This window comes from Urocitellus parryii, chromosome 5 (genome assembly GCF_045843805.1).
Source record: "Urocitellus parryii isolate mUroPar1 chromosome 5, mUroPar1.hap1, whole genome shotgun sequence".
NCBI lineage: Eukaryota > Metazoa > Chordata > Mammalia > Rodentia > Sciuridae > Urocitellus > Urocitellus parryii.
In genome coordinates, this window is record NC_135535.1 from 63,028,031 (window position 1) to 63,055,997 (window position 27,967).

Genomic DNA, 27,967 nt, shown 5'->3' on the forward strand with positions numbered 1-27,967 from the left:
GTGATTTTATGACAAAAACAGAAGTAGCTCTTCTTACTGGCCAGGAACGGTGGCACACACCTATAATCCCAGCAAATCAGGAGGTTAAGGCAGGAACATTGTAAATTCAAGGCCAGCCTGGGCAATTTTGCAAGGCCCTGTCTCAAAAAAAGTAACTGGAATGTAGCTCGGCAGTAAAGACCCCTTCAGTTCAAACTCCAGTCCCCCCAAACAAACAAAAAAAAAAAAAAAAGGAAAAACCTCATTAAGGAAAAAGGACTATAAATGAACACTTACTAAAAACAAGAGACTTAAGTTTTCATTTAAAATATGCAAGCTTGAACAAGGACAAATATTCCCATGAAGGTGAATCCCAGATACAGGTCAACTGCTTCCATGTATATGCATGTGTGCACCATCCAACCATGGAACTGCATACCTATTCTACAGTTAGGTCCTAGCAAAGTCTAATCCTCAAACTGGGCATAAGGTTTCACAAGGGGCAACTAAATACAGGGTTGTAGGAAGAAAGGATCAAGGGTGAATAAAAAACATGGGAGTGGTGAACAGGAGAAAATATCTTAATTGCAATAAAGGCTTCTATTCAAAACCCAATCAGGGTCCTGTAAGGAATAAAAGGTACAAAAATAACAGGAAGACAACAGGAATAAAACCCACATGAATCACTGTGGCATCCAGTTTCTATTCACAAAGAAAAAGCTCCAGTCCATCTTTTAATTTTTTTGAAAAATTCCTGACATTACAGAACTAAACTGAAATGTATTAATAGTCCACTCTTACATTTCCATGACAAACAAAAATTCATGAGCCAAAAAAAAAAAAAAACACAAAAAACAAAAAAAAAAAGGGAGAAGCTTATAAAACTAAATATGGATCTCAGCATTAACAGCTGAACAGAGAAAGGAATTAAAACGCTTTAATTAAAAAATCACGAGTGGATGATAAATGTGTAGAAACTGAAAATTTACAAACTATTTAAAACCTGGAATCGCTGACTGTTCAGAAACTACACAGATGGATCATGGGTGGTGGTGAACAGCAGAAAGGGATTATGGATGAATCTGCATTGTTCTAGCTGCTCCCCATGCCACCCGTCTCCGAGGAAAGCCTGTAACATAGAAACAAAACAAGAACTCAAAGTTAGTTTTCCCAGTGCCCAGTTGCACCTCGCCTCTAGAATGTTCAGCCTGGCTGACTGAGGAGGAAGGGGAAGGTAATCACACTTCAGTTTCTTGGATTAACCAGAACCATAATACTTTTTCTTTTTTTAAGGTGGGGTGGGGATATAAGGGGGCTTGAATCCAGAGGTTCTAAACACTGAGCTACATCTGAGTCCTTTTTAAATTAAGACAGCCTCAGTAAATTGCTTGGGGCCCCACTAAACTGCCCAGGCTGGCTTCAATCTTGTAATCCTCCTGTCTTAGCTTCCTGAGTTGCTGGGATTACGGGCGTGCACCACCATGCCCAGCCCATGACCTTTTTTAATGGACTTTCAATCTAAGCTTCCTCAGGCAAACTACCTCAGAACAGAAACAATGTTGGTGTCATTCCTCAAGCTATGCCCTCTAGAACTTCTAGATTTTCTGAAGATATGCTTCTCCACAAAGACTGTTCTTGGAGGACATGGATACACAGAAGTAATGTTTCTTTATTGCTCATATTTACCTCATCCCAAACTGCTAAGTAAAATAGAGCCATTTGGGAAACAAACATTATCTGAAAGTAGCCTCATTAGGTTATTGCTTAGACACATAGCTTACACTGTGAACAGAACTAAATATGTAAGAATAAGTGATCTTATCTCTCAAAAATAATTTCATAAAAGGTTCTAAATTGACTAGCATGACCTACTGGTGGTGTCTGGTCAAGAAAGTTTGCAAACTCACATCTATTACCCTTCTACAACAAGGCATAGTAGCCAGAAGAGAAAACCAAAGGTCAGGAAATTAGAGAGTCCTTCAACTACAAACTATTTTTAAAATCAGAAATTATCTCTTCACCTCATCAAAAATAATACTTAATTCTTGAAAAGATCTAGGGAAAGGTCAACAATAAGCCCTGAATAAAAGGGTTTTGTGGGAACCAAAGGCCCACAGTTTAAATCTAGGACCATTTAAAAAAAAAAAAAAAAGTTGCAACACTCTGGCCCTACAGTGATCAAAAAGAACTATCCAGTACTTACACCAAACCTAAGCAGGACTTTGTAGGGATGGGGATGTAGGAGACAGGGACAGGAAAAAATTGAACAAGAAATACACAGTGGGCTGGAGATGTAGCTCAGTGGTAGGGTGTTGCCTAGCATGCAGGCAGTGTGGGGCTCTTGAGTTCAATCTTCAGCACTGCAAAGAATATATTAAGAAATCTGGAACCACATGGGGGAGCTCTAAGCTTTTAAAAAATGTAACACCCAGTATCTTTAGAGGCCCCTTAATTGAACTGGTGCTCAGAAATCTTCTTAAGAATATTCATTAGGTTAAAAGATCTTCCTATTTAAAAACAAAAAAAGACCAAGCCCTCATGATATAAGTATGCTAAGTCCCTAACTATAGAAGGAAGAGCAACTAACACAAAAACTTCTACCTGGACAATTAAGCACAAGTTTGTTCCTCCAAACCTTCATCATGCCGATATGGGCATATAATGCTAATTCATATTCCCAATCTGGGATAACATCAGAGAAAAATACTGGAATACTTGAGAACAGCTAGGTTTCTTGTCTCTTTTAAGCAATGTCAACCAAAGGTAATGTAGAAAATGGTTATCAAGGAGAAATCTCTCATCATCAAGTTCTTTTCTCTAATGCTCTGGGGAAGAACATTATATATTCAAAACCCTGGCAATATGTAGAACATTGGAAGCCTTCTGCCTTTACATTTAGAGTTCTATGTTTTTTGTTTGTGTAGAGCTGGGAATTGAACCTAGGGCCTAGCACATACCAAGCTAGCATTCTAACACTGAGCTACCCGCAGCCCATCATTAATTCAGACTTGTGTGCATCCTGGAATAAGGTAATGAAAAAGCAACTAGGAATGCAGCTCAGTGATAGAATACAAGCCCTGTGTTCAAATCCAAGCTCCAAAAAAACAAATGAATTAACCTCAGGGAAGTACATTGAGTAAAGGTCAGGCACAAATCTAAATGCTCAGGGACTTTCTTTTTCTTTTCCATTATTTGAGAGGACTAATGAGTTACAAATTAATTGATCCCCAAGGGTGCTTCAAATTTAAGCTTATAATTTCCTACTTATCATAGTGTTGGGGATAGGGAAGGGTAGGCAGAGACCAGAAGGGTACAGGAACTTAGATCACTAACTGAAGTTGGTTTAGGATTAGTCAGCATCCTATTCAAGTTCTAGACAATGTCATAGATTAGTTGTTCAAGATCTTTCAAATGTCACAGGAAGAAGGGTAATGCTCATTCACAGGAACTAGACAGTAGCTGCCTGCCTTTGATTTACTTCACCTTGTCCCACCATTCTGCGTGAAGAAGTTAAGTGATTTGTATATATATGCCTTGGAAGAGATCTTCACTACCTCAGACAGACACCCTTGTTACCTGCTGTTGGCAAGGTATGGGATATGAGAAACTCTTCTTCACTAATGAAGTTCCTTGCTAATTATGAAGAACCCTCAGCACCTAAAATGCCACAAGCCCTTTCCTCTTTGTGGCAATATTGTCAAAGATTTATATAATTAACCTGGGACACAAAAGTCCAATGCAGTTGTATAGACTTCCTAGTGGATTAGCCACAGGTCACAAGTTCCCACCCCTTTACACGTCACAGCACACGGTGAACTAAGGTTGTTACTGTGGCAACTTTATTACAGCTAGAAACACAAATTTGGCCAAAGGCCTGCTGATAGCTTAACCATTTAATAATTAAAAAAGGGTGGGGGGGTAACGGAGAAGCCTTTATTCATTAACACAGAGCCTAACACATTATTATATTGCAAGGCAGAATAAAGCTACAAAAAAGGTAACAGAATGAGAAAGAGCAAAAACCGTGGCTCTAGATAAAGAATTCAACAAGTCAGACTCTGAAACAGGCACTCAGCTGAAATGGCCTAAACCTAAACAAGAGTTATCATTGCCCCCACCCCCACCCAGATATACCCCAAAGTAGTAAAAGGAAAAACGGTCACAAGCTCACAATAATTTGGTTCTCACCAGTGTTAACAAAATAAAACAAAATGAACCAATACACACTTGAGGGAGGTGCCTCAAGATATGCACTCAGTAGGGGGAGAACCTCTGTTTCTCCCCTTTCAGTTTGTTAGTTACACACGGCACCGCAGAGGTGGTGGTGGTGGCAGCTGAAGCCCCGGTACCCTTAGCAGCAGACACAACATTTAGAGCCAGGAGAGGGATGGGTTTCATGCCAAGCAGACTGGAGACACAAGGGGCGGTCGGAAGAGGGTTGGGGAGGCTGGAGGGTGCGTCGGAGGTCCCCGCTGTGGCGAGCGAGGGGGTGGTGGTGGAGGAGGAAGAAGAAGAAGAAGGGGTGGAGGGTTGAGAGAGGTTGATGCTGAGGTGATCAGGGATCGTGACGGAGGCTGCCTGGGAGGAGGGTTTAGCGTTTTCTAAACTGTAACAGAGGAAAAAAGGAACAAAAAAAAAGGGTGGGTGGAAGGGAAGACCACAAAAGGGAAAAAGTACAGGACAAAAACCGCTTCAGTTATATCAGTAAGTGTCTTTGGTTGCCAATTAGGAAGATTTACATAAACTTCCGACAAACTGTATTTTAGCCTGTGTCCCACCCTCTAAATATGTACACTTTGCCATTTTCTATTCCACAATGCTATTTAAAACTGCTTTGGTGAAGAAAAAACTAACAAGCTAAAAAAGGAATCATACAAGGCACATATTTCCAAATATCCTTTATCCAACTTACAAGAAAGAAATACTTTCAGGTAGAAAATGAAAAAGTATTCAATCTCCAAACAAGAAGGAATGTTTCAAATACAAATCAAATGTTAATTTCCCCTTCCAAAGGAAAATTACCCAACAATTACTTATAAAGCTGAATGTTACACAGAATTCTCTAAATTGTATGTATGTGTAGTTAGTCTGTTTACATTTCCACAAAAAACTCGTGTTTAAGATGGAAAGGGACAAGTATCCAAAATAGGTCACTGACTAATTTCAAACTTCAAGGAATGTAGCATTTTCAAGGAAAATGCTAAGAACTGAAGTATAGATAAGAACTGGGGAAGCTTTTCTAGTGGGAGGTGGTGGAGTATCAAAAGGCTCTTTGTTTTGACTGACCACACATCTAATGTAGACTTTACAGAAAGAAACTCACTCCCCAAACTCTCAGGTTTTAAAAAAAGCAAAAATAATGCTGTTTTTACTCCTAAAGTAACCTAAGTTAACAGTAAACATCTACATCTCCCAAATGCCTACATGTGTTTAAAAGCCAAAACTACAGGTTATTAGCTGAAGTTTATCCAGAAAATCTACCCTCCAAAAATAACTTGAGGAACAGGGAGGTTCCTTTTAAAGATTCTATTTTATTTACCTTTGTTCACTGTCAGCTTCAATCCATAAAGGATGATGACAGAGTAATCAACTAACTACAGAAAGTACTGAATGTCACCATGAAAACTAAAAATACTCAGAATTCACTAATAAAAGTAGAAAAATTCTTCCTAAAACATTCCCAAATAATCAAACAGTTGATTTTTGCATTCAAATTGGCCAAGATGAGAAAGTGAACCGCAAGTACTGCGCATGGACAATCCTTGCTTTAGTATTAAATGAAGCATAATCCCAGTGGCTCAGGAGGCTAGGCAAGAGAATTTTTTTAGTTCTAAGCCAGCTTTCAGCAACTTAGGGAAGCCCTAAATAACATTGTAAAATTCTGTCTCAAAATAAAACACAAAAAGGGGTGGGGATGTGGCTCAGGGGTTAAGTGCCCTGGGTTCAATCCCTGGTACCAAAAAAATAAAAATAAAAAAATCCATACACTGTAGCCACTGACCTACTACACTACTACAGGGGCCAAGCAAACAGGCCACACTGAAAAATAGTCATAATCGAAACTCTCTTGACAGGACAATCCTACCAAAAACCCAAGAAAAAATTTTCCAGATTCTAATAACATGATTTTTGCCACTTGAAACTCCCCTCAAATACCCACTTAGAACAAGAAAATGAATCTTTGCCAACAGTCTCAGTGTCTAGTTTTCTACCGCTTTGACTATTAAAAGACTTGATGTGCTTGGCAGCTGAAGAAACAAACAGATCTAGATATAGGAAAGTGTTTTCTATGTAAAAATTAATAGTGCCTCAAAGAAAACTTAAGGGAAATGTCAAGACCACTACTAGGGAACTTAGACATCTCTGATAGGGATAGAAGACCATGGTATAAAGACTGGTCTGTACAACAATGACAAGAATACAGACTTCATACTTATGAAAGCCTTTCCCATGTACCACATTTAAGAACTCATAAAACTTTCATGCTACAGAGGCCAAATAGGTAGGAGATAAGTACATAATAACTGGATAACACTCCCCATAAAAAGGATCCCTAAGCCCTTGGGAAATGTACTAAAACAATGGCTTTAAAATGTTTGTTTGCAAGCAATTAACAATGCGACTTTAGCACATGAGCTAAAAACTGTTTCCTAAGTGAAAGTTTTTTAGCCTATTAACAGCTACCCTACAACTAACTGTATGTAGTAACATTACCTTGGTATGGGATAAGCAAAAAAAAAAAAAAAAACACACACACAAAAAAACTCAGGTGGTCATTAAAGAATGAGAATGAGACAGGAAATACACCTGGCATTTCTGCAACATTCCCAAATAATCAAACACTTATAATTTGAGAAAAAAAGGATGTTTTTAAGAACAAGTGAGGGGATGGGGTAGTGGCTCAATGGTAGAACACTTGCCTAGCATGTGTGCAGCACTGGGTTCAATTCTCAGCACCATATATAAATAAAGGTTCACCCACAACTATACTAAAAAAAAAAAAAAAAAAAAAAGAAGAAATGGGGGCTGGGGATGTGGCTCAAGCCCAGGTTTGATCCTCAGCACCACATACAAAGATGTTGTGACCACCAATAATTAAAAAAAATATATTAATATTATCTCTCTCTCTCTCTCTCTTAAAATATATAAAAAAAAAGACCTTAAAAAAAAAAGAAGAAATGGTAATGGCTGCCTCCAAGAGAATGCTTTGATGTGCATTTCTCCATTATTATTTAAGGGTGCTTTTAAAATTCAATTAAAGGTGCTCTGGATGTCAAGAAATATTGGTCTATGTGACATGAATAAAACGAGAAACGTGGTTTGTTTTTTTTTTTTGGGGGGGGGGGTTTGTCAGTATGGCTGATCTTGCCAGAGCACTGTCCTACTAGAAGTCATACACTACCTCTTCCAACTCCAAAGTCATCAAAAGTTAAATGCAACCAATCTATGTCACCCCATGCAAAGTTACTGGAATGATTTTTTTTAATCTAATGATGAAAGAAAGCAGGGCTATATTTTTAAAAAAATAATTTTTGCCATCTCTATCCATCCCCAAGTAGTCCTATAATCATAAAGTATTACAATGTTCCCCAACATACCCCTACTATGTTGGAATTAAGGTAAAAGGTAGGGCAATCTTACCTGACGTTGATTAGATACTGAGCCAGGCTAATGCTGGCAGCAGATCCAGTGATGGTAACCTGCCTATCGGTAGATCCTTCCACTGGGTTCGCAATTTTGATCTGCGCCCCAGACATCTGACGGATCTCATTGATTTTGGCGCCTTGACGCCCAATTATGCAGCCAATCAACTGAAAAGACAACAAATTAAGACTTGTATGGCTAGGTCCAAGAATTCTATACTGTCTCTTCTACAACTTGGATCTAAGAACTAAGTAATGGGAACTATTATCCACAATCTACACTCTTTCTTTATATTCTTTAAAAACTAAAACCTAGTCAGATGGCTAGGAATCAATAAAGGCATCTTCAGTTCTGGGTAGCAATGATGCTTAAAATTCATCTGCCATGAGGGGCTGGGGTTGTAGCTTGGTGGTAGAGCGTTTGCCTAGCATGTGTGAAGTACTGGGTTCGACCCTCAGCACTAAATAAATAAAATAAAATTACTGTTTCCATCTACAACTAAAAATATTTTTTTTTAAAAATCATCTGCCATGGATACCGTCTTACTACAATGATAAAAATTCTAGATAATTTTGAAAGCTTTTGTCTAAGGAAAAGAAAAAATAATTACCTACATTTGAACAGTCCAATACTATAAACAGTAATGAGACAATAATTTGTTCTTATTGAACATCTGAACTGTGGCTAATCAAACTGAGAAACTGAATTTAAAATATTTTATTTTTCTCAACCTAAATAGCCACAGTGTCTGTAGCTACCATGTTAGAAAGCACAGATTTAACATTCAAGATCATTTCACCCAATGCTTTAAGGATAAAAGTTCTACAAGATTCTACAAGAAACAAAGGCAAATGGAATTTCTACCTGGGGGGGGGGGGATGTTCATTCTGTCTCACAGTAAGTTTTCCTCCATGTCAATAAATTTTTTCTAGGATTGTTTGTACCCCGAATTCTCTTTAGTTTAAAAAAACTTAATTTGGGGGCTATGCATATAGCTTAGAGGAAGAGTACTTGCTTACAAGTATGGGCACTTATATTCTTGGAAACCAATGCCTAGTACACTTACATCGTTTGGAATGGTGAGTTCATGAGAAGTAGTCTGAGCAGATGCATCCAAACCTGCTAAAAGACAGAAGAGAGCAAGAAAGTTCAATGCACAGCATTCAGAACCACACTGAACTGCACATTAAACTAACAGAAAGAAATTAAACTGGAAACCCAGCATTGGCTGTTGGGATTCATCACTAACTTGGAAGCCTCCAAGGAGGAAAGAGGGGGAGAGGGATGTAGAAATAATGCTGGAAAGGTTCTTCTGTACACTCAGAAGAGCTGATTTCATGCCATTTCCTGCAAAGCCCCGCCTATTGGGGTAGGGGGATGGAAGCAAGGGGCAAGGGAGCATGGTATCCTCAAACAGGACAAAATCTGAACCGAAATCTAAACATCAAGTCCTTCACTTCTTCCCCTTTTCTGGTTAGAATTTCCTGCTGTTGTGTTACAATTTTATCTCACACAATGCTCGCTAACACCAATGCCAATATCATGCCTATTATTTGGTACCATGGACTTTTGGCACACATGCAGAGTTGACTTAAATATACCCATGTCAGATTAACACCCTATGCCTTTATCCTCCTAAACTAAACTTTAAGGTCAGGTACAATGAAATGGCAGTCATGTGAGGGGTATTCATTTCTCCAGATTAATCCCTGTCTTTTGCTCAATTTGCTCTGGCTATTGTTTGGTTTTCCAATGAAAAAAGGAAAAAAACAAAAACCCATACCCATCAATAATGACACCTGGACTGGGCCAGGTCAACTGGCTAATCTTCACAATCCCAGTCCTGCTCAATTGCATTTTTAAAAGGGGGTTGGCCAGATCCATCAAGGGACCCTGAGGGGCACCAGGCCCACCCCCTTTGCTCTCTCAGCTTCCTCTCTGCCATGTGCATGTTGCTGATATGGTTCATGGGCAGTGAAACAAGACTCCCACCAGTTTATTATTAATATAACAGTAGAATACTACAGATTTTTTTTTTTTAATCATTACCCCAATAGCCTTTCACCTCTGGAGAGCTGGATTCAATGCCTGTTAAGATACAAGTGAAAATGAGTTTGGTGGTCTCATCCTAACCCTATCGGACAAGTTATTCCTTATACAGAAAAAAAAGCCCAAAAAACAAAATAAAAACAAAAACAAACAAACAAAAAAAAAACACTACACAATTTGGCACAAATGGATTGTTTCTACCCAAGTCTGAATAGCTGGTGGAGAGAAAGGGGATGCTGATCAGATCAAGGGGGCAACAGTCACAATGGTTCTAAGAAATATCAGCCTACCCTTTGCCTGACAAGCATCCCCAAACCTCACCCCCAAACCTTCCAGGACCTTTATTTTTCTTTTCAAATAACTCACCCCAAATGAAAACCAAGTTAATAAACACATTACCTCCTTGGGGTTAGCCATAGTAGGCCAAGTTTAAACCAGCAGGATGCTGGGTAATGAAGTTTTAAACAGATGTCAAGCTGAGACCTTGGGACTGGCCTCTGTCTTGCACTACACCTTACAGAAATAAACACTGAGGTTTCCATACCACTGAATCCGGTGTTGCCATGCGTCATAGGAAAATGAGACTGTTGCATTGCCAACTGGTGCAGCTTGGTCAACTGCAGGAAGCAAACAAGAAAGGCTGGCATTAGAAAAGTAACACAGTCAGGGCTCAAGCACACTCACATGTGAAAATGTAGAGTTCCTGAATCCCCAAGTTGACTCTACTACTCCAAATACAACACAGGGGAATGACTGGGCTTCTTAATACAATCCAGGGAATGGGCAGAATATGAAAGGAAAGGAAAAGAAATACAGAGGGTATCAGTATAAGAGAATGAATGCATTTTGGGTACATGAAAAGAAAAGCAACAGTACCCGCCCAATAACCATCCCTTTGTGGGCTACTTAATGAAGGTGTTTGCAGCCATTGCAACAGTTGCCCCAGGGACAAGCACAGACAGGCTAGGTAAACAAACTGTGCAGTGGTGCTAGGGAAAACACACCATGCAGGGTTCCACCAGTACTGGGAAAAGGGAAGGAAATGATGGGGGCAGGGAGACTGCAAGGAGAGGGCTTTGAGAAGAAACCAAACTGTGTTTAATCCCCACCACCAACAACTTCTACAGCTGTTTTTGTTGTTGTTGTTTTAAAATCTCAATAAACCACCCTAGCTCATGTAAAGTAATCCCACTTCAGGTCTAATTCCCTCTCCTCAGTCCTGCCACTAACCAAGAACCAAACTCAACTATCCAAGTCTAATGCTCAGCACCTGAAAAGGTTAGTAAGAATAAAGGAAGAGTGCAGAAGAAAACGCCCTTAAACAAAGTCTAAATATTAGTACTTTAAAACAGGTTTTTGTTTTTTTTAGTGGCAAGGAAAGTTTTGAGTTGAATTCCCACATGTTCAGCTTCCTATCCTTCCCTGTGTTTAAGTCCTTCCACCCTCCCCCATATATGTTTTAAGTTGTCACCTCAGATGAAGGAGTACCCAACAGCAAACCTTCCTCCCACTCCTCCCATGGAAAGGAGAATGTTATTCAAGGAAGCACAGTCCACTGTCAATTTAAATAAAAATGACAGTATACAATGGAACATTTCACTTTTAGAGTAATCTGAAACACAGGGGAAAGAAGCTAATGATCTATTGAAATATAATTTCCAGGGGTTAAACGTCAAAAGGCAAACAAGGTTCTATATGTCCTGGTAATAATTTTTTAAGAGCCAAAATGTGGTTCACCCTGTGAGGGTAACAATACTGTACATGTTTAAAAACCCAACTCACTTCGGGATACTTGGGAGGAAGGAGTCACAGACAATATTGGATGGGAGAAGGAGCTTTTCAGAAAAAGAAGTGAAAACAAAACTTACATCTGGCTGTGGAATGGCATACTGTCCTTGAATGGTATAGGCCTACAAAAGGAGGAAAACAATTCCTATTAAAAACCAATCACGGACAGCCACCCAGTTCGGGGAATGGGGCAACAGATTTCAACTAGCCGGAAGTCAGAAGTGAACTAGACAAAGGGGAGGTGAGGCACTGAGGCAATAGATGGAGTCTCACAATTATAGTCAGACCTGAGCTGGCCTTCTTTGAACCCTATATATAATTACTTTATTTCAGGGATCCTATAGAAGCAGCCAAGTTCTCTGTAATTAAGGCAAAATATACATATTTGTTTTTTAGTAACTTTGTTTATTTTTTATGTGGTGCTGAGGATTGAACCCAAGGCCTCACATGTACGAGGCAAGTGTTCTACCACTGACCCACAACCCCAGCCCACTTATCTGCTTTAATGAAAAAGTGGAAGTGCAATTAAGCACTGCCTTGACTGACCAAGCCCCTGCTTCTTCCCTGTATACAAGACAGCCTAGAAGGAAAATGGTGTCTTCCAACCAGTACCACCCCAGTCCTCTACCAATTGTGGTGCCGTGAATGATTTATACCTAAACAAAACTACATGACAATTTTCAAACATTTCCCTAACTTGTTTTTCTCTACATCTACCTAAAAACCTTAAGCTGGGTCACTAACACTATACAGTTGAAGAGAGAACACAAAAATCGCTATATTCTAAGTCCTACCTTTTCCCACCTCCCCTCCATAAAAGACACTTGCAGCTCCCACTACACCCTCCTCCCACCACACAATAACCTCCCAAAAGGGAGCTGGGTCTTGGGGCAAAGGGGGTAGGAGGCAAGGAGGAATAGGGAGGGAGGGAAGGAAGAAATGGCTGGTTAACAGGATGTGAAGCTTCTCACATCACTGTGGCTAGTATCCCCAAAAGTGCACCCAGGTAGGGGTGGGAGAAAGGTGAAAATGGGGCGGAAGGAATAGGAGAGGGAGAAAAGGGGTTGAACCAAAAATAAAAAAATAAAAAATAAAAAAAAAAAAAAAGAAGAGTTGGTGTTACCATCTGGTGGGCTACGCGGCCTGTGTGAAATGAGGTGGGGGGGTCAAGTCCAGGTCCCCGTGGACAGGTGGTGTCCACAGCACAAAAATCACCAGCGCCACTGGCCCCCCGTGTGTTGGCAGTCTCGGCTGAGGCGGAAGGATTGAGTGAGCCTTGGAGACTGAACATCCCCTCTCACCTCTAGAGGTGGTCCCTCCAGGTCAGGGTTGAGGCACATGGACGGGGTGGTGTGGGGAAAGCTCGCACTGTCGCTGCCTGTGCTGTACCTGTCCTGTGGATAAATAGAGGATTTCAGTCTCCAGGGCTGTCAATCCGGCACCTTGTCACCAGCATGAAATTCACACAAAAAAAAGTTGTTTATTTTTTTCGTTTTTCCTTTAAAAGGGAGCTCACAACACAAATTTGAAACGAGCTGTAATCAGTGAATTAAAAAAAATGTTACCTAGTGGCAGATTTCACAATGCACAATTGGGCTATTTTCAATAATGAAGGGGTGGGACAACAGAGCTGATACCAGCTCCTGGTCAACATGGGATTAAATTGAACCCCTACAGAGCCCACTTTGCCACAAAGGAACAAAAGACAGGTCCATCTGTGGACACTGTTATGAACTGGTCCATTTTAAAAATGCCCATGGGAATGACCCACGAAAGGGCAACTAATTGAAAGAAGCTGCAAGCTGTTTAGAGGGTAGTCAACTGAATAAGGGGAAGGGAGGGGAAAAGGGAGGAAGGAAGAGGAGGAAAGCCAAGAGGTATGAAGGGGGTAAGAGGGACAGGAGAGAAGGGAAAAAAGGGTAGTTTTGAGAGGATTGCTGCCACACAGCATAGGACCCCCTTATAATTCCAAATGGGAGTGGGAGAATCCAGAACAGGAACCTGGAGCTCTAAGGAGAACGGAAAACCCTTAAGGCTAACCCTCCTGTCTCAATACTGACTGAGCCTGCCTTTGCTTATCCTGCCCAACAAACCAGACTAAGAGCCCTTTGACTAATCCAGTTTACACAATAGCAGTGCTAAAGGTACTGTCTCAAGATTATACTGTGACATGATTAACTTCTTGTGAAAGTTCCTAGAACTATATAACAAACTGAGCCCCTGAAACTTGTTTGATTTCATGCCACTTCAGTATAGTTATCAATGTGATGAACTCCAAGCCTACACTCTCCCTTCAAATGACTTCCAAATCAAATACAGGTAAGATGCTTATTAACAGGCCAGACCCAAGTGGGGATAGGCACTTTGCTTACACAGCTACCAAAACGAACACCACTATTTCAATCTTAATCCCAGTATTTTAAAAACTGGCCTAGCAATTTTTTAAATACTAACAAACGCATAAAACTACCATGGTGCTTTATCAATGCTCTCGTCATACACATCTAACTTTAGAATAAACCATGTGTAAAAGATGAAGAATTTAGATTGGTAAGGAAGGAGTAGAGAGAGGCCCAAGGGGTGCTTTGGTGTTCTTGCTCTAACACCAAAGGTCACAGCACCATAGCCCAACATGCTCTCCCCCTCCTATTCTTGTAGGCTGAACTCTTACCCCAGCTGATTTCAATTATGCCATGTGGTTCAAACCAGTATTTATGAGGTTAAGAGTCTGGGATATTGACAATACACTGGAGTTTGGAGGTGAAGGGGTAGGAGCAGGGGAGGTGAGGTGGAGGGAAGGGGAAGTTTGTAGGACACTCAAGTTCAGAGTTCCCCAATTTTGAGACCAGCATCCAGAACTCTCCTTCAGAGGTCCAATTCTTTTCTACCTTTACTCAGACCTCTAAAGATCACCCCACACATACAAAAGCATGGATGGGGTGGGAAAGAGAGAAGTAGTGACACAGAGGCAATTTAACTCTCCTAACCCATCCCACATTAAATTACAAAATAAATTACCTCTTCCGAGTGCCTACAAAACTTCCTTTGCCTGTTAAAAATTAAATACGGGCTTGGCATTCAAGGCTTTTTCCAGTACAAAAATAAAACTAAAAGCAAGTCACACTATGGCCAGAGTAATCGGCAAGCATGCAGAGTGGCTTGGTGTGCTGCTGGCGTAGTTGACATTTCAAATATTATGTTAATTCTAGCCAACCAATAAGAACTGTCTTACCTGACCACCTGCAAAGATGACTGGAGAACTTGACGGCTTGGGCCGGTACGGGATGGTCACGCCCTTCGGGGGGGACTGGGAGAGAGTCAGAGGGGAAAAAAACAAAAAGAGATAAGGTTTCAAAGCTGCTTCAGCTGTGTGGCTTTAGCACACACAGTTCAGTTAAAACTATTATTTCCATCCCCTTACCTACAGCAAGTTATCATTAGGAAGATCTAATCTCAAATCTGCAATTATTTGCCGTAAAGCAGTAAGACAGTGATGGACTACTCCCAGCTCACATTAATCATTAAAGAAGATACCCCTAAAAATAATTTTATGCACTATTTCCATGTATTTAATGACACACACAAAAAAAAACTCTGCGTACATTTTAGCTATTATTTTTTAGGATTTCATATTTTAATCTGAAGAGAAAATAAAGCCAAGTTTGAAATAAAGTACCCAAAAGATGAGACTAGGATAATATAGAAGTGTCTGCACTGCACACTATTCAGAAATCCAATTAAAATTTTAACTCCACTTGGAAATCACACTTTCTGATAAAGTATGGGACAAATTACATATAACTTAAAAAAAAGGTTTAATTACCCCATAATTTTCCTCTTTAATAGAATACTAGTGTATTAGCCAGACACATAAGTCATTCAAATACTACCACAAATTCACCATTCTGTTCTATATTCACTCACTATCCTTTAGAATATATCCTGCTTGAAAGCCAGAAATTAAAGAATGTGCTCAAGTTCCATGTTAACAAAGTATAGCATTCCAAAAGGTAATTTAGCTTCTCAGGAACTCAAATGAATATTTTGTCCACTCAGTTCACGTAGTGAATCTTCCCATCTACCCTTGTAAACTGTGCTAAAACTGTCCTAAACCAAAAGATCACTGCTAGTTAGCAGGTTCTATTTTTGTTCACAGACCATAGGAAAAGTCAAAGCTGGGGGAAGGAAAATATGAACTCAGGGAACCTTTATACCCACCCCCATTGAAGGCTACTAACAGCTTCACCTAATTCCAGTCTTACTAAATATAGATCAGTTCCTGTCCCCAGAATTGCCCTTCCCCCACTCTCAGCATGAGCCTGAGGGCTTACCTCCAACATGACCACGCAGATCTGTTTGACACACTCAATGATGGATTGCGGAATGCCAGCAATAGTGATGGCCCGCTCAGTTGAATTGGGGAGCATATCCCCTGCCACCTGGACTTGAGCCCCTGTACTCTTTGGGGGTAAAAAGAAATTGAAAAATCAGAAAAAAAATTTTTTTTTCAAATACTCACAGTATTTATTTTAGATTTTATAGCTCAGTGAATACTTATCCTGTCCATCTCCCCCTTTCTTTGTCCCTTCCCATTCCTCCCTTTTCTTTTTTTTTTTAAACAATACCTTTATTTTTTTTTTTTAAAGAGTGAGAGAGAGGGAGAGAGAGAATTTTAATATTTATTTTTTAGTTTTCGGCGGACACAACATCTTTGTATGTGGTGCTGAGGATCGAACCCGTGCCGCACGCATGCCAGGCGAGCGCACTACCGCTTGAGCCACATCCCCAGCCCCCATTCCTCCCTTTTCATAGATAGTACTGTTTAAAGGAAGTTAAAAATAAAATATCCTTTAAGATAAGAATAAGCCTGGGGGCTAGGGATGTGGCTCAAGCAGTATCTTGCTCGCCTGGCATGCGTGAGGCCCGGGTTCGATCCTCGGCACCACATACAAAGATGGTGTGTCCGCCGAAAAACTAAAAAATAAATATTAAAAAAAAATTCTCCCTTGGCTGGGGATGTGACTCAAGCGGTAGCGTGCTCGCCTGGCATGCGTGCGGCCCGGGTTCGATCCTCAGCACCACATACCAACAAAGATGTTGTGTCTGCCAAAAACTAAAAAAAAAATAAAAATATTAAAATTAAAAAAAAATTCTCTCTCTTCCCCCCATCTCTTTAAAAAAAAAAAAAAAAAAAGAATAAGCCTGAACAACAGCCTAAATTTAACCTGCTCAAGAAAAAAGGTCCTCTAAACAGTTTCCTCTCAGCTTTTGTGAGCCAAAAAAAAACAATTATCATCCACCCACCTTTCATTCTATGGGCCAGTTACCATTTCTAGGGCTTATGATACATTAACACACACGGCCCAGTATCTTTGTTCTGGTAGCATTTACAAAAGGCTCTCCAACTCAGTTCTTTCTTTAGGAACCACTTCAAGTTTCATTCCAACACCAAATTCTAGTAACCCCTAGATACAACTAAAAGCTTCCATAACCTAATTTAACTTCATTATTAAACAGTGATCCAGATTACAACTGTATCTGAACATACATTCCCTGTTTTCCCTTGCTACATGGAAATCTGGCCAAGAAAAACATCGCTACTCTAACATATCAAACTGTAAATGTTTTAGATATGAGAAAGTATACGTTGCCTCATATGTAAGGTGCCAAATTGTACACATTTGCTAACAAAATGAAAATAATTGAAAATTATGGTTAACTTTCTCATATCCTGACTTATTATTAAAATACACGAATCCCTGGGCTGGGGATGTGGCTCAAGCGGTAGCGCGCTCGCCTGGTATGCGTGCGACCCGGGTTCGATCCTCAGCACCACATACCAACAAAGATGTTGTGTCCGCCGAGAACTAAAAAATAAATATTAAAAATTCTTTAAAAAAAAAAAAAAAATACACGAATCCCTAGCGCACGACTGTAATCCCAGCGACTCAGGAAGCTGAGGCACTTTTAGCAACTAAGTGAGACCCTATCTCTGAATAAAATACAAAAAAAGCTGGGGATGTCAAGTGGCCCTGGGTTCAATTCCAGGTATCAAAAAAACAAAACAAAACAAACCACTAATCCTAGGTGCATGGTGACACATGCCTCTAATCCCAGCTAAAGCAAGAGGATTGCAAGTTCAAGGCCAGACTCAGCAATTTAGTAAAGAGGTCTTTTTTTTTTTTTTTTTTAGTTCTCGGCGGACACAACATCTTTGTTGGTATGTGGTGCTGAGGATCGAACACGGGCTGCACGCATGCCAGGCGAGCACGCTACCACTTGAGCCACATCCCCAGCCCAAGAGGTCTTTAAAATAAAGTTCCTGGGCATGGTGATGTGGGAGGCTGAGGCAGGAGAATTTTGAGTTCAAAGCCAGCCCAAGGGGCTGGGGATGTGGGTCAAGTGGTAGCACGCTCGCCTAGCATGCGTGAGGCACTGGGTTCGATTCTCAGCACCACATAAAAACAAAATAAAGATACTGTGTCCACCTGAAACTAAAAAATATTAAAAAAAAAAAAAAAAAAGCCAGCCTAAGCAACTTAAAGAAACCCTATCTCCAAATAAAACATAAAAAGAGTTGGAGGGGGCTGGGGATTGTGGCTCAAGCGGTAGCGCGCTCGCCTGGCATGCGTGCGGCCCGGGTTCAATCCTCAGCACCACATACAAACAAAGATGCTGTGTCCGCCGAGAACTAAAAAATAAATGTTAAAAAAATTCTCTCTCTCTCTCCTCTCTTACTCTCTCTTTAAAAAAAAAAAAAAGAGTTGGAGAATGTGGCTGGGTAGTTAAGTGCACCTAGGTTCAATCCCAGGTACCAAACAAAAAAAGTTACTGGAAGTGTAGCTCAGTGGAAGAGTGTCCCTGGGCTTAATCCCCAGTACTAAAAAAAAAAAAAAATTAAAAAGCTAGCTGGGAAAATTCGATAGGAACCCATCTTAAAATAAAAATAAGGGGCTGGGGATGTGGCTCAAGCGGTAGCGCGCTCGCCTGGCATGCGTGCGGCCCAGGTTCGATCCTCAGCACCACATACCAACAAAGATGTTGTGTCCGCCGAGAACTAAAAAATAAATATTAAAAAAAAAAATTCTCTCTCTTTCTCTCTCCTCTCTCACTCTCTCTTTAAAAAAAAATAAAAATAAATAAAAATAAAAAAAAAAATAAAAATAAGCCAGGCATGATGGTGCACACTTGTAATGCCAATATCTCAGGAGGATAAGAAGATTCCAAGTGGGAAGCCAGTCTCAGGAACTCAACAAGCCCTAAGCAACATAGCAAGACCTGTCTTAAGATAAAAAAATAAATTCGGGCTGGGTATATAACTGTGTTAAGCACCCCACTTCCAGAAGCAAAAACGTAAATAGGGCTGGGGTTGTGGCTCAGGGTAGAGTACATGCCTAGCACATGCAGGGCCCTGGATTTGATCCTCAGCACCACATACAATAAATAAAAGTATTGTGTCCAACTATAACTAAAAAATATATATATATTAAGAAAAATCATAAATAAAGGGGCTGGGGTTTTGGCTCAGTGGCAAAGCACTTGCCAAGCATGTGTGAAGCTTCAGGTTCAGTCCTCAGCACCACATATAAATAAATAAATAAGGTACACCAATGACTAAAAAATTTATTTTAAAAAAGAAATATATATATATATATATAAATGAAATAAAAACAATATACAGGGGCTTGGGTTGTGGCTCAGAGGTAGAGCACTTGCCTAGCCATGTGTGAGGCACTGGGTTCCATCCTCCGGACCACATAAAAACAAAATAAAGGTATTGTGTCCACCTACACCTAAAAAATAAATGCTTAAAAAATTAATTATACACACACACACACACACAGAGCCTGGGATACGAGTATCACAGTCCTAATGGGAAAAACAGATACAACTCAATGAGAAAGCAAGCACTTGTGTAGTATAAAACAAACCCTGGATTCAATTCCTAGAACCACTAAATAATGATATAAAATCTGAATTGTGTAAAAAAGGAAGAAAAATTATAGTACTTTTACTCTCAGTTCAATCATTGTAGTCCTTTAATACCATTATTTTAGTCAGTCTTCATCAAGTGCTAACATTTCCTAATTATATCAAGAGCCAACAGAACCACATTTAGAATAGTTAACGTTTAAGTATAGCATAACCAACCTCTCGTATTTCCTTAATCTTGCAACCACCTTTTCCAATGAGAGAGCCACACTGACTAGCAGGGACCACCAGCCTCAGAGTGACCGGGGGTCTACTGGCAGCTGTGCTATTGGTCATAGAGCTGCTGATGTCCTACAAAAAGAAAAAAGCTGGTCAGAATATTAAAAAGATACACATTTAAGAAGATCCTTAGGAACCTGTAACTTCCATAAAAGAACCATTTACTCTTGTGTATGTGGGGGTAGGGATGTGTGAGACCTATGGGCATGTCTCTTTTGTTGTTCTTGTTGTTGGGGGGTGTACTAGGGAGTGAACTTGGGAGCACTTGACCACTGAGCCACATCCCCAGCTCTATTTTTGTATTTAGAGACTGGGTCTCACTGAAAAACATCACCAGTCCTATTTTTTTCATTTTGAGAAAGTTGACCAGGGTAGCCTCAAACTTGCAATCCACCTGCCTCAACCTCCTGAATCCTTAAGGATTACAACCATTTGGCACCACACCTAGCAAAAACCATTTATTCCTATAAGAACATGTCATGCCATAACCATCCCAAAAAAGGTTCAAATGCCATGCCTTGCACCAAAGTAAATGAAGATTACAGCTTCTACAAACTTGCTCAGAAGTAGCCATAATTTTCTTTCACCCTCAGAGAAAGTATTCTATAAGTAGAAAGAAAAGCAATTGTTTTATAAATTGGAGTTAACAAGCAACAGGAAAAGAATCTTGAGGTTAAAATTAAATATTAAGAGATGAGCCAGGTGCAGTGGTGCATGCCTGTAACCCCAGGAGTTCTGGAGGCTGAGATAGGAGGATTGCGAGTTCTAAGCCAGCCTCAGCAAAAGCGAGGTGCGAAGCAACCCAGTGAGACCCTGTCTCCAAATAAAATACCAAGTAGGGCTGGGGAACTATCTCAGTGGTTGAGTGCCCCTGAGTTCAATCCCCAGCATACCCCCCTCCCCCAAAAAAGTACCATTTCATAGATGATGAAACAAGCTCAAGAGTATTTTCTCTGATCACATCTAAAAAGCTCTGTAGGGCTGGGGTTGTGACTCAATGGTAGAGTGCTTGCCTCGCACACATGAGGCACTGGGTTCAATCCTCAGCACCACATAAAAATAAAGACATTCTGTCAATCTACAACTTAAAAAAAAAAAAGATATTTAAAAAATAAATAAAAAATAAAAAGCTCTGAAATATAAAGGATACTACTGGAGCTTCAGAGTACAGGTCAATGAGACAACATAGGTTTAGAATGCATAAGACCCTCAGTTCAATCCCTTAGAACCAAAAACAAAACCTGTACTGGCTCAAAGCCTACAATCTTTCCTATAACATCCCACATCCAAAAGTCATGGTTTTAACCTAGTTAAGTTTAGCCTTTGAAGATTAAGTGGTTTAAATGTCATTTCTCAGACTAATCTCTATTAGTACTGAGACCTTGGAAATGCTTAAGCTTAAACCCCTGAAATCAAGGACGTTTCTTATGTGGTTAAAGAATGGACAGTATGCCAGGCATTGTGGCACATGCCTATACTCCCAGAGACTGTGAAGACAGAGGCAGGGGAATCCTAAATTTGAGGCCAGCCTTGGCAACTTAGTGAGGCCCTAAGAAACTCAGCAACACTGCCTCAAAATAAAAAGGGATGGGGATGTGGCTCAGTGGTTAAGCACCCTGGTTTCAAACCCCCTACCCCCCCCCAAAATAGATGTTTCCTGATTTTTTTAAATACAAGTAACCCCAGGAGAATTAACAGGGCCATGATACTCAAAAAAAAAAAAAAAATTGTTTTGGTGGGGTGGGCACCAGGGATTAAACTCAGGAGCACGACTACTGAGCCACATCCCAACCCTGTTTTGAATTTGAACTCTCAATCCTCCAGTCTCAGCCTCCTAAACTGCTGGGATTACAGGCATGTGTCACCATGCACCAACATATTTTTTTTTTTGAGAGAGAGAGAGAGAGAATTTTTAATACTTATTTTTTAGCGGACACAACATCTTTGTATGTGGTGCTGAGGATCGAACCCGGGACGCACGCATGCGAGCGTGGTACCGCTTGAGCCACATCCCCAGCCCCTGCACCAACATTTTTACTGCCGAGGATATAACTCAGTGGTACAGCAATTGTCTAGCATGCAAAAGACTCTGGGTTTGATCCCTAGCACACACACACACACAAAAAAAAAAGATAACATTTCTAATGTGGGCAAGGATAGGATTTCAGGCACCATTAAGTACCAACCACCAACCAAGCAGCACTTTTCTGTGGTATCAATTGCACAATTAGCAGCATTACTGCAGCAGGCAGAGGGAGGGCAAGCGGGGAGCTGAACACATGACCAGGACAATGGTTGCTTGGCCTCTGAAGATTGAGAGTTAAAACAACAACTCCCTTATAACAAAACCTCTGATATGGTTATTTTGCTTCTGATTACCTAGGGCTCGCCCTCCAAGTACAACTTTAACATTTTTACCAGTATCTGTATACTTTTTTAATATAAACAACACGCAGACTGGAAAATATCTGCAATCAATGAAATATATTAGTTTCAATAGAGCTCCATCAACTGGAAGAGGATAACAATATATTTAGAAGGCTTAGCAATAAATGTAAAAAAGAGCTGGGGATATAGTTCAGTGGTACAGTACTTAATTAGCATACTTGAGGCTCTGGGCCCCAACACTTTTTTTTTTTTTGCTAGGTATAGTGATACAAACATGTAGTCCCATCTACTAGAGAATCTGACAGGTAGACGGCTTCAACCCAGGATTTCAAAAGCAGCCTGGGCAACATAGCAAGATCCTGTCTCAAACAAACAAAAAAAACCAGGAGGTGGGGGAGAAAAAACAACGAACCTCTTCCAGTTTGTCAATGATCATAGCAAAGGCTTTGAAGATGGCATTAGTGGGTCCAGCCAAAGTGATAATTCTCTCAGGACAATTCCCTTCTGAGATATTGATACGTGCACCACTCTGAAAAAGGAGAAAAAAGTAATTAAGAGACAAAAAAGATCAGAACATATAATAGGATGTGTATAGCCTCTCTTTAACATAGGCAAGAAGCTACCTACCTACACTGGGGGGTGGGGGAGAAATCAAACACTGTCCCATGTTTGTCCTCAAACAAAGCCTATACCAGCTGTCCTGAATAAACTCCAAGATCTCTCTGAAAAGCATACACTCCTGCATATATTTGTCATTACAAATAACTGAAACAGAACTGGGGATGAAGCTTAGTGATACAGAACTTGTCTTAAGAATGGTGAGGCCCCGAGTTCAATTCTCAACACCAATAAAATAATCAAGGTAAAACAAATAGTGACTTTCCCTATAGAGCTCTCCCCCATCTAATCTCTCAAACAGAACTTTCAGATGTTTTAAAAGATTTTCACTTTCCAAAGCTAACAAAACTCAAAAGCCCCTAACTTACCTCCTCGCGCATCTTCTTAACCGATTCTCCTTTCTGTAAGAGGAAAAGTCAATGATGAGCTCCAACTGCTTTTTCAACTCAGACTGACTAAATAGTAATTAGCGTTGAAGTGAAATTGTCTTCTTACCTTTCCGATGATACTGCCAACTTCCTGCAATGAAAAAAACTAGTGTAAATAAGAGGAAATTCAGAAGTGTTCATCATTATGAAAAATAAATTCTAACTAACTATCCAGCTGTCCAACTGCTATTATGATAAGTACTACTCCAAAGAAATGGAGAGCTGGGTATGATGGTACATGAATATAATAATATTATCTACTCAGGGGGCTGAGATAGGAGGATCATAAATTTGATGCCAGCCTCAGCAACTTATGGAGAACTTGTCAAAAATAAAAAGGGCTAGGGGGTGGGGCTGGGTTTGTGGCTCAGCAGTAGAGTGCACACCTTGCACATGTGATACCCTGGTTTTGATCCTCAGCACCACATAAAAAATAAACAAAAAAGATATTGTGTCCCTGTATAACTAAAAAAAATTTTTTAAAAAAAAGGGCGTGGGGGGGGGCTCAGGTTGTGGCTCAAAGGTAGAGTGCTCACCTAGCATGTGCAAGGCCCTGGGTTCCATCCTCAGCACCACATAAAAGTAAATAAAATAAAGGTACTGTGTCCAACTATAACTAAAAATAGAAAAAAGGGCTGGGAATATAGCTGAGTGGCAAAGTTCCCCTGCATTCAATTCCCAATAACCCCAACCCCCACCAAAAAAGGAGAGATTTTAAGATTTACTGAGGGTTAGGGAGATAAAGGTTTATTCTTTAATCAGAATTTAAGAGTAAAGCTATCAATGAATTTCAAATGAATAACCACATAGTGGTGGCTAAATACTACATCTGTGTTTAATATAAATTATCTTTTATAAAACTAAATGTTTACTACCCCCTTAAATTTCCCTAAAATTATTTGTGAAATCTACCTATTACAACCTATAGCAACATCCATTAGAAAAATCTTACTCTCCAGGTATGAGACAGTCTTTGGCTCTAACCTCTAGTTAAGCATTTCCTGCTCAGTGGAGCTTCCTAGTCAAATCTGTCCACTTTCCCACTATATTCACATCTATTCCATTAGAGAAGAATACTAAAGCCAGACGCCCCACAGTGTTAATCTGATGAGCTCCAAGATGCATGTCTGCTCTTCCTGGCCCCTCCCCTAGCAGTTACTATGACCCAGTTTCCCAAGCTGGTGCATACCTTTCCATGCATAAGTAGCCGAATGGTGAGAGTGACATTTAATCCACCTTCAATCACACCGGTGTCCATGTCGAGCAGTGTTATGGGGAGCTGGACTTTGAGTGGTCAAGTCTTTGGTCACTGGTGGGGGTGAAAGCCAAAAACTGAAATGCAAACATGATCAAAATCAGAGGAAGAAAACAATAGGAGAATATTTCCCAAAGTTATTTCTGCCATTATCAATGTTTTCTAAATGATTCTTTTCCTATCCAATTTGTACACACACACAGCACAACTGCTTAACATTTAAAACTCTGGTTGTTACCGAGTATAGAAGGCAACTTTCCAATTTGCTCTCATAAATGATAGGTTTTCCGCTGACTCTCAGGATGAGGAAGATTCCTTCTACTGGCAGTGGTTCTAGGGGAATTGCTGAACTTGCACCAAATTGTCCTTCAACAAAGTAAGCTTCAAAAACATTCAAACACCTGAGCAAACCCCATACTAACCAACTTACATTAAGGGCAAATGACCTTTTGATTCCCTGTGGAGTAACAATTGGAACTACAAGCTAGAGAACACAAGTAAATTTTCTTCATAGTAGCAATTTCTAGATAAAGAAATTGAGAATACCCCTCATTAAAAATTTCAAATGTTGATAGATGACATCAAATGACTTTTAAATTATGTCAACAACCTAACTGAAAGAGGCATCTATCCCAGATGCCACCATGCAAACAGGAGTTCCACATTCCCCTTTGGAATGACTCCATATATTTAGTCCAATCAAGTCCTTTTCTCTTCCCCCTAACCTATTTTGTTTGTACAAAACTTTTATTGCCACTCAGTTTTTATTCACATCTATTAAATCTTAGATTTCTTCCCAAAAAAGACAATATAAAACTAATACACCTAAAAACTTATTCTGTAATTGTTTTCAAGACATCCCCTTCTTCACTCATCCCCTCAAACAATGCGCTTAGTGATATGTAGAAAAAATTTGGTTGTGGATATGTGTTTGCCTTCAATACTTCCTTAGGACCAATTTTAAGAGTGCCTCTCACAAGTTCTGTTAAATTTCTTTAATGATATAATTCAGTATCCATCCCTTCAAAACTCCTCCTATAGCTAGTTTTCTCCCTTCACTAAACCAGACACCCTTTTAATTTTGTTAACAAAGGTCAGACCCTAAATACTTTCAGAAGCGTTTTAGTGATTGCCACACCATTCTGTACATGGCAAACTTGTCTCCTGTCTACTTCAGAATGTAAGTGATTATATAAGTGCATTCCCAATGCACATTATTTTCCTATTTTCAGAATATAGCCAATTGCTGCCCAAATCCCACAAGTCAACACTTTTCACTCATGGGGAAAAATGGCTTGGTAGAAATAGTTGAGTCCATCAGAATGATTTCCTTTTTTAAGTTAATTATGGTAAAAAAATCTTAATTTCCTAGCTAAGATGTAATAGGAAGTACTTTACAAATACCACAATAATCACAAGGGCATGAAATGAAACATTTGAAGTTATTTCTTCAGGTGAGGCACAAATATGCATTTTTTAAATCCAAACCATCAAAGCAATCCAAGAAATCTGTCATACTTCTCTCATGTCAGTATAAGTGTACCCCATCCCAGGAATCCAGCTGTTAATCATGCAGTCAATTACCCCTCTATAAATAGCTCGGTCTGGGTTTATATCGGCAGGCATTTTGTAATTTTAAAATTCGTTACCCTGAAAGAACGTCCTGAATAACTCGGTAACTGGGAGCCCGCCTACCCTTTCTTTAACTCCGCGGCCCCCCTCCCCTCGGTCATCCAAGCATTTTTCCACTTAGCCCCCCCTTCCCTCAATTAGAAAAGAGAGGAAAAATAAACGGTTCGGTCGGGGGGGGGCGCTGCGATCCAGGGGGAGGGGCCGGACTAGTAGCGCCTCCTCGTGTGGCTGCGCCAGCGCCTGACCCCCGCGGGGAGCCGCGCTCACCCGCACGGCCAGCAAGCCGGCCATCGCCTCCCCCACCCCCCTCAACCAACAAATCCACCGCCGCCCCCCCTACCGCGCGCGCGCCCTCCTTGACTCCTGCGCAGCCGCCACCGGGAAAAGGCGGGGGGAGGGGGTAGGCCTTGCGCGAGGCCTACTAGGCCGCGCCAGAGCCAGGTCCTCGCGTGAGTGGCCGGCCGGAGAGACTGAGGTGGTAGGCGCTCACGCGGGACTACGAGAGACCGGGGCTCGTGACTAGGACCGGAGACCTCTAAGAAAGATGGCATGAGTGGAAACAGAAGCTACAGCCGGGGGAGGAGGGGAAATTTTTAAGCTTACCTGCAGGCGCGAGACGACTGAGGGGAAAAGGGGAGCGGGCGGGAAGGGGAAGGGCGGGAGGCCGGGGGCGGAACAATAGGGGCGGGCGGGAAGGCAAGGGGGGCCCCGCGGGCGGGCGGAGGAGGAAGGGGGGGGTGGAGGAGGAGGAGGAGGAAGGGGGAAAGAGACCCCGGGGCGGGTGGAGGGCGGCGGAGGGCGGGCGGGCGGGCGGAGGGCGGGCGGGCGGGAGAGGGCGCAGGCTGCGGCTGCTCCGGCTGCTGCCTCTGCTGGTCTGGGAGGGGGACGGGGCGGAGCGGCCCGCTTTCAACCCCGCGCACCCTTCGACCCCGGAAGCGCTAACCGCCCCGGGGCCGGCGAGGCGACGCGTAGTCCAGACTTTCCCCACACAATGCTAACGGCCTCCCGAGAGCCTAGAGCGGCTCCTTGAATCGAGTCAGCACCAGCGAGATGGTCAGTTGCGAAAAGCGAGATGTGCGATAGAGCGGCAGTGTAGGGACGCAAGGGAAACCAGTGACACCTAGAGGACTAACTGGAAAGTTCAGGCGTAGTGCCGAAAAAGGTGGCAATCGCCATGGATCAAGAAGTGGAGTGGATGAAGGAATAGGTAGGTGGAGAGAATATGAGAAGAGACAAGGAAAACCCAGTAGTCTATACTGATACTAAAAAAAAAAAAGTAAAAAATGTAATTCGCCACACTGAAAGCGATTATTACACCAACTCCTTATTCTGAAATTGTTAACTAAAAGAAGCATTTACCGTCCGTTTTCATCAGTAATTTATATGGGAAAGCCCGATTTTATAAAGAATCCCATCCAATAAATGTAGAAGAAATGGAAGAGTTAGGAAATCACTATTTTGCAACCCAGAATGATCCTGTCAAACTTTTAAGAGAAACGTTGTTAAAGAACATGTCAAATGTCACCACACAGATTATTTGCAAATTGCACAAAACGAAAAGTAATTTCAATGGAAAGGTCTGGCAGTCAAACCTTACTCAAGTAAATGATCACACTTTACATCACTAGTAATAGGACAACTTTGATGTTGTGTGGTCCTCAATGAGATGCAATAAGTACACAACATCATCTATTAAGTATTCCTGTCAAAAGTGTTTAGTATTAATCTTATCAAGCCATTATACCTAATTTGCAGTTTACAGAAAATTTACAGGGTTAAGGTACAAATTAAACCCCAATATTATAAAATAAGATATTTGTAACCCCAGAATATGAGATATTTCATAGGTCAAGTGGCCAGATCATTACAAAATGACAAATGTTAAAAAAAAAAAATGATGAAGGCACAGGAAGAAAAATTTAAAGGCACTAATAACCAAATGTAATGTGTGGATCTTCCTTGGATCCTGATTTGG

General features: G+C 40.9%; 1 protein-coding gene across 15 annotated transcripts; it reads right to left on the reverse strand.

Moving 5' to 3' along the window:
• Positions 1 to 647: 647 nt before the first annotated feature.
• On the reverse strand, positions 648 to 26,702 carry Pcbp2 (poly(rC) binding protein 2). Of its 15 annotated transcripts, none has more exons than XM_026398671.2 (15): positions 26,596 to 26,702; positions 24,295 to 24,437; positions 23,173 to 23,196; positions 23,046 to 23,078; positions 22,472 to 22,588; positions 19,612 to 19,743; positions 15,792 to 15,920; positions 14,693 to 14,767; positions 12,762 to 12,854; positions 11,541 to 11,582; positions 10,217 to 10,289; positions 9,673 to 9,711; positions 8,690 to 8,742; positions 7,621 to 7,790; positions 648 to 1,108 (listed from the first exon to the last, which is right to left on the reverse strand). In XM_026398671.2, exons 2-15 carry the CDS (start codon positions 24,361 to 24,363, stop codon positions 1,072 to 1,074), a joined length of 1,086 nt encoding a protein of 361 aa, XP_026254456.1. In that variant the 5' UTR covers positions 24,364 to 24,437; positions 26,596 to 26,702; the 3' UTR covers positions 648 to 1,071. The 15 variants fall into 15 exon arrangements, with proteins under 15 accessions (XP_026254456.1, XP_026254455.1, XP_077654411.1 ...); XM_026398670.2 differs by having other exon boundaries at positions 8,690 to 8,745; XM_077798280.1 differs by lacking the exon at positions 648 to 1,108 and adding an exon at positions 3,802 to 4,585.
• Between the last annotated feature and the right edge of the window lie 1,265 nt (positions 26,703 to 27,967).